The sequence below is a fragment of the Oncorhynchus masou genome, unplaced genomic scaffold (assembly GCF_036934945.1).
Source record: "Oncorhynchus masou masou isolate Uvic2021 unplaced genomic scaffold, UVic_Omas_1.1 unplaced_scaffold_1816, whole genome shotgun sequence".
Lineage (NCBI taxonomy): Eukaryota > Metazoa > Chordata > Actinopteri > Salmoniformes > Salmonidae > Oncorhynchus > Oncorhynchus masou.
Window position 1 is genome coordinate 207 of NW_027016845.1, and position 7,228 is coordinate 7,434.

Genomic DNA, 7,228 nt, shown 5'->3' on the forward strand with positions numbered 1-7,228 from the left:
GATACTGACATCACTAACCATGTGACCAGACCTGGGATACTGACATCACTAACCATGTGACCAGACCTGGGATACTGACATCACTAACCATGTGACCAGACCTGGGTTACTGACATCACTAACCATGTGACCAGACCTGGGTTACTGACATCACTAACCATGTGACCAGACCTGGGTTACTGACATCACTAACCATGTGACCAGACCTGGGATACTGACATCACTAACCATGTGACCAGACCTGGGTTACTGACATCACTAATCATGTGACCAGACCTGGGATACTGACATCACTAATCATGTGACCAGACCTGCCTGGGATACTGACATCACTAATCATGTGACCAGACCTGGGATACTGACATCACTAACCATGTGACCAGACCTGAGTCACTGACATCACTAACCATGTGACCAGACCTGGGTTACTGACATCACTAACCATGTGACCAGACCATGTGACCAGACCTGGGTTACTGACATCACTAATCATGTGACCAGACCTGGGATACTGACATCACTAACCATGTGACCAGACCTGGGTTACTGACATCACTAATCATGTGACCAGACCTGGGATACTGACATCACTATGTGACCATGTGACCAGACCTGGGTTACTGACATCACTAACCTGGGTTACTGACATTATGTAATGTGACCAGACCTGGGATACTGACATCACTAACCATGTGACCAGACCTGGGATACTGACATCACTAACCATGTGACCAGACCTGGGTTACTGACATCACTAATCATGTGACCAGATACTGACATCACTAACCATGTGACCAGACCTGCCTGGGATACTGACATCACTAACCATGTGACCAGACCTGGGATACTGACATCACTAACCATGTGACCAGACCTGGGATACTGACATCACTAACCATGTGACCAGACCTGGGTTACTGACATCACTAACCATGTGACCAGTCCTGGGTTATTGACATCACTAACCATGTGACCAGACCTGGGATACTGGCATCACTAATCATGTGACCAGACTTGCCTGGGATACTGACATCACTAACCATGTGACCAGACCTGGGATACTGACATCACTAACCATGTGACCAGACCTAATTTGGGTTACTGGCATCACTAATCTGACCAGAAATGACATCACTAATCATGTGACCAGAAAACATGTAATGTGACCAGACCTGGGATACTGACATCACTAACCATGTGACCAGACCTGGGATACTGACATCACTAACCATGTGACCAGACCTGGGTTACTGACATCACTAATTTACATGTCATTTAGCAGACCAGACCTGGTGTTACTGCCATTTTACAATAGTGCATCACTAATCATGTATTCCATGTGACCAGACCTGGGTTACTGACATCACTAACCATGTGACCAGATCACTAACCATGTGACCAGACCTGGGTTACTGAGTGTTGTCTCTATCCTGGAGTGACAGATGGCCGGGGTTTGCAGTTTTTAGACTTTTCTATTGTTTACATTGTGCCAGGCAATCTCAAACAAGGTAGAGTATTTGAAATGATTTCCAATGGTATTTGAACACTCATCACTAACCATGTGGCAATATTGTATATTTAGAGGGAGCAACACTAACCATGTGGTACTGGGGAAGAAAGGTGTTGGGTTGCAGGGCCGTCCCTTCGGTGAAACCGCTCTCTCCTTGGGCTCCCACTAACTGGTGCTTCTGAGAAACTAAAGGACAATCATGTGTCATTTATGCTCTCTAAACAGCCCCTTCCCTGCAGCGGGCAGAGCTGGGTGACGTCATTGCAATCAGTTTCGCCAGAGGAGTAATACCCTTTTCACACAACAAACGAAGGAGAGCCAAGTTGTGTTCTCCTCATTATGCCCCCCAGCACAGAGCCTGCACAGAGCCTGCACAGAGCCTGCACAGAGCCTGCATAGAGCCTGCATAGAGCCTGCACAGAGCCTGCACAGAGCCTGCACAGAGCCTGCACAGAGCCTGCACAGAGCCTGCACAGAGCCTGCACAGAGCCTGCACAGAGCCTGCATAGAGCCTGCACAGAGCCTGCACAGAGCCTGCACAGAGCCTGCACAGAGCCTGCACAGAGCCTGCATTGAGCCTGCACAGAGCCTGCACAGAGCCTGCATAGAGCCTGCACAGAGCCTGCACAGAGCCTGCACAGAGCCTGCATAGAGCCTGCACAGAGCCTGCACAGAGCCTGCACAGAGCCTGCAAAGAGCCTGCACAGAGCCTGCACAGAGCCTGCACAGAGCCTGCACAGATCCTGCACAGAGCCTGCACAGAGCCTGCACAGACAGAGCCTGCACAGAGCCTGCACAGAGCCTGCATAGAGCCTGCACAGAGCCTGCACAGAGCCTGCACAGAGCCTGCACAGAGCCTGCACAGAGCCTGCACAGAGCCTGCACAGAGCCTGCATAGAGCCTGCATAGAGCCTGCATAGAGCCTGCACAGAGCCTGCACAGAGCCTGCACAGATGCCTGCATAGAGCCTGCATAGAGCCTGCATAGAGCCTGCATAGAGCCTGCACAGTACAGTTCTGTTCTGGTCTGTTCTGTAAAAAGGGTATTACTAAATCATTCAGCTCCTCAGTATATTACACTGTACCTGGTGGTCTGGGACGATATGGAACAAAGTGTTCCTTATACTCTGTCTGGATGGATACATTCTGGGGGAGAGAGGGAGAGAGGGATGGAGGAAGGAAGGGAGGAAGGAAGGAAGGAAGGAGGGAGACAGAAAGACACTTAAAATCCATTTATTCTCCGAGTCGCTCTCCCTCATCCCTCCCCTCCTCTCTCCTCACTGCTGTAGGCCGTGTCTTCAGCTGTAGGTATCCACTCTCTCTGATCTGTCCACTGGGGCAAGGCAGGGTCTCTGACCCATCAGGTCTGGTCAGGGGCTGGAAATGGCGCTTAGTCTGAGAATGGAAACTATCTTGCAGAGAACGCCTGGAGAAGACCCAAAACACACACTTAATGTCACTGTTATAATCCACTGTATATGTCATCCCTGCAGGAATTCAACCTATGACCTTGGCATTCCTATCGCCAAGCTCTTGATAACTGAGCCATACAGGACCACATAATAGTATAGAAATACTATCACTACCAGTAAGCACCTCTGGGGGGCATATCTGAAATTGCAACATATTTAAATAATGCACTACTTTTAGCCAGAGCTCGGTGGTAGATTAGTGTCCTGTCCAGGGGGTCGTTCTGGCTCGGTCAAGGCTTCTAGTGTCCTGTCCAGGGGGTCGTTCTGGCTCGGTCAAGGCTTCTAGTGTCCTGTCCAGGGGGTGGTTCTGGCTCGGTCAAGGCTTCTAGTGTCCTGTCCAGGGGGTCGTTCTGGATCGGTCAAGGCTTCTAGTGTCCTGTCCAGGGGGTCGTTCTGGCTCGGTCAAGGCTTCTAGTGTCCTGTCCAGGGGGTCGTTCTGGCTCGGTCAAGGCTTCTAGTGTCCTGTCCAGGGGGTCGTTCTGGCTCGGTCAAGGCTTCTAGTGTCCTGTCCAGGGGGTCGTTCTGGCTCGGTCAAGGCTTCTAGTGTCCTGTCCAGGGGGTGGTTCTGGCTCGGTCAAGGCTTCTAGTGTCCTGTCCAGGGGTCGTTCTGGCTCGGTCAAGGCTTCTAGTGTCCTGTCCAGGGGTCGTTCTGGCTCGGTCAAGGCTTCTAGTGTCCTGTCCAGGGGGTGTTCTGGCTCGGTCAGGGCTTCAGTGTCCTGTCCAGGGTCGTTCTGGCTCAGTCAAGGCTTCTAGTGTCCTGTCCAGGGGGTCGTTCTGGTCGGTCAAGGCTTCTAGTGTCCTGTCCAGGGGTGGTTCTGGCTCGGTCAAGGCTTCTAGTGTCCTGTCCAGGGGTCGTTCTGGCTCGGTCAAGGCTTCTAGTGTCCTGTCCAGGGGGTCGTTCTGGCTGGTCAGGGCTTCTAGTGTCCTGTCCAGGGGTCGTTCTGGCTCGGTCAAGGGCTTCTAGTGTCCTGTCCAGGGGTCGTTCTGGCTCGGTCAAGGCTTCTAGTGTCCTGTCCAGGGGGTCGTTCTGGCTCGGTCAAGGCTTCTAGTGTCCTGTCCAGGGGGTGGTTCTGGCTCGGTCAAGGCTTCTAGTGTCCTGTCCAGGGGTGGTTCTGGGGTCAAGGCTTCTAGTGTCCTGTCCAGGGGTCGTTCTGGCTCGGTCAAGGCTTCTAGTGTCCTGTCCAGGGGTCGTTCTGGCTCGGTCAGGGCTTCTAGTGTCCTGTCCAGGGGTCGTTCTGGCTCGGTCAAGGCTTCTAGTGTCCTGTCCAGGGGTCGTTCTGGCTCGGTCAAGGCTTCTAGTGTCCTGTCCAGGGGTCGTTCTGGCTCGGTCAAGGCTTCTAGTGTCCTGTCCAGGGGGTCGTTCTGGCTCGGTCAGGGCTATTAGTGTCCTGTCCAGGGGGTCGCTCTGGCTCGGTCAAAGCTACTAGTGTCCTGTCCAGGGGGTCGTTCTGGCTCGGTCAAGGCTACTAGTGTATAGTATAATATAGCATAGTATAATATAACATAGTATTGTATAATATAGTATAATATAATATAGTATTGTATAGTATAATATAATATAGTATTGTATAATATAGTATAGTATAATATAATATAGTATTGTATAATATAGTATAGTATAATATAACATAGTATTGTATAATATAGTATAATATAATATAGTATTGTATAGTATAATATAATATAGTATTGTATAATATAGTATAGTCTTACCCTAACTGTGGGTTATCAGTGTGGTCCAGACTAGGGCTGTAATAAACAGCAGGTCTCAGGTTGGCAGAGTACCCTGTCCCGTAATGATGACCTAGACATGGACTGAAGCCTTCTTTGCCTGGATAAGATATGACAGTAAGATGGGGAGAGGGGGGGGGGATAGGGAGGGAGGGGGAGGCTTCCCAACAATATCTCTCTCTCTATCTCTCTGTCTGCAGTTCTTCCATATTTCCTATGGGAAATTCTTCTACCAGTAATTTCCTTTGAAATCAGTGAAAGGAAGTGAACAAGTACACATTTTAGTGAGGTAATTGGGACCAGTGTGTGGCCATGCCAGTGAGTCATTAGGGAATCTGTCTTTGCATTGTTAAAAATCACAAGGGCGTATCATTGAGGGTGAAAGCAGAACACTTCAGGCAAATGTAGTGGATACTATCTTACCATCAGTAGAATCAAATCAAATTCGATACAATAGAGAGTTTATATCAAGTCATATCAGATATCTGGTTCTCACCAAAAGAAGCCCTGTAGGAGGTACAGTAGAGGTTGAGGGAGGTGTTGGCCAGACGGCCTCCTGGGCTTCCTGGTCCTCTTAGAGAGGGCCTGGTGACCAGGTCTACCTGACTAACCATCTGTGAGGGACCAGGATCATGGATAAATACTACAGTTAACTCCACTAGCAACAACGATAGACAGAGGGAAAAAAAGCTGCCTGTAACCGAGAGAGAAGACTGATTTTAGTTCATGTTGAACTTTGACAGTCAAACTGTTTTTTTGTTTGTTTTGTTTTTACACTATTAGAAAATGTATAGCTTTCTCACAGTAGCTTACACTCATTCTACATGTCATCATGTAAGTCATGTATTTTCATCAAGAATTAAGAGAAATGGAAAGTTATCGTAGCAGAAGACGTATAGGAATAACATGCTAAATACCCTTATTATAGGCCTAGCCTAAAGATTCATTCATTTATGATCATCTCTGTAATTATAAATATATATTAAGAACTAGTATGCCTAGTCGACATTAATTTCAGTAAAATATCTGCATCATTATGATTAATGCGATCCCTCCTCACGCGCTCTACCGTTACCTGTCTGTCGAAGCGGTGTTTCTGCGTACCGGCGGCCTCCTCTCGCCGTGTTAGGTTTTATAGCCCGGGACCCGTGCGGTCTCCATGATACCGACCGTTGCTACGGTGATTCTCCAAGTGGCGCCAGCAGCACTTCACAATGACGGACGAAATGAGGTCACAAGAGATGTCATAGAAGCAAACTGTTGCTCCCAATACAAGTAGCTTGCAGTTGCACCTTAAGCTCACTCTGCTTGTTCCCTGATCTGTTTCGTGCCTGTTGTGCCTGTTGCTGTTGTCATTGTCATGTTTGGCATGACAATTAGTGTGACAAGGAGTTGGCATGAAAGCACAAACAGATTGACACTAAGGCTAAAGCTGGCTACGGTAAAAGGACATGATTTAAAAAAAAATGTATTCATCTGATTGAGGTATCCAGTCAATCAAAGGGCATTTCATTTATAAATGATCAATTTATCATGATTAGAATAATGTACGATCTCCAAGGATATAATCAATACCTTGAGGGAGTTAGGTTACTAATAGCTCATGTTATTGTCAGAGCTGTCGCTACATATGAAGACATCAAGGTCCAGTATACATATACCTATATATATATATAACAATATTTTAAAAATTACCGAGGTATATATATATATATATATATAAATCCCAGAGCTGACAATGTAAAAATCTGTCGTTCTGCCCCTGAACAGGCAGTTAACACACTGTTCCTAGGCCGTCATTGTAAATAAGAATTAGTTCTTAACTGACCTGCCTACTTAATTAAAGGTAAAATATATAAATATATATTCTAACTGTCAACAGTAAGATCAGGCCTCGGTGGCCCGTACTCCGTACTTTAGGAAATCAGTCGGGGTCCGAACTTACTGCTGACAGTATAGTGGAATACACAGGGTGCAATTTCTTTGTTGTGCATCATCAGTTTCCATCTTGTTATATATCGCTCACTGACAGTCACTCAATTAGCCCATGTCAGTTAAAATGTTTTACATTGGTAAATCTAGTTACTCTAAAATCGTAGTAATCATGGCCGAATTACTGACGAGGCATGCAGAGCATGTGACCAGGGGTCCTGACCACCACCAGGGGTCCTAACCACCAGGGGTCCTGACCACCACCAGGGGTCCTAACCACCAGGGGTCCTGACCACCAGGGGTCCTGACCACCATCAGGGGTCCTGACCACCACCAGGGGTCCTGACCACCATCAGGGGTCCTAACCACCAGGGGTCCATCAGGGATCCTGACCACCAGGGGTCCATCAGGGATCCTGACCACCAGGGGTCCTGACCACCACCAGGGGTCCTGACCACCACCAGGGGTCCTGACCACCATCAGGGGTCCTGACCACCACCAGGGGTCCTGACCACCACCAGGGGTCCTGACCACCACCAGGGGTCCTGACCACCAGGGGTCCTGACCACCACCAGGGGTCCTGA

At 48.5% G+C, this 7,228-nt stretch overlaps 1 protein-coding gene across 2 annotated transcripts; it reads right to left on the bottom strand.

Annotated features, from left to right (window-relative positions):
* Positions 1-1,524: 1,524 nt before the first annotated feature.
* Positions 1,525-6,066, bottom strand: LOC135539251 (stabilizer of axonemal microtubules 4-like). Of its 2 annotated transcripts, none has more exons than XM_064965080.1 (6): positions 5,788-6,066; positions 5,209-5,326; positions 4,695-4,812; positions 2,791-2,935; positions 2,595-2,655; positions 1,525-1,696 (listed from the first exon to the last, which is right to left on the bottom strand). In XM_064965080.1, the coding sequence occupies exons 2-6, from the start codon at positions 5,324-5,326 to the stop codon at positions 1,554-1,556; spliced, it is 585 nt and encodes a 194-aa protein (XP_064821152.1). In that variant the 5' UTR covers positions 5,788-6,066; the 3' UTR covers positions 1,525-1,553. The 2 variants fall into 2 exon arrangements, with proteins under 2 accessions (XP_064821152.1, XP_064821151.1); XM_064965079.1 differs by having other exon boundaries at positions 1,526-1,696; positions 5,209-5,406; positions 5,788-6,065.
* Between the last annotated feature and the right edge of the window lie 1,162 nt (positions 6,067-7,228).

Bases quoted from the DNA above. Each gene is read 5' to 3' on its own strand.
- LOC135539251 (XM_064965080.1), bottom strand. From the start codon at position 5,326: ATGGTTAGTCAGGTAGACCTGGTCACCAGGCCCTCTCTAAGAGGACCA. The intron at 2,936-4,694 runs GTAAGACTATAC...GGTCTTCTCCAG, and splicing joins ACTGATAACCCACAGTTAGG to GCGTTCTCTGCAAGATAGTT. The intron at 1,697-2,594 runs GTACAGTGTAAT...ATTGTCCTTTAG, and splicing joins ATATCGTCCCAGACCACCAG to TTTCTCAGAAGCACCAGTTA.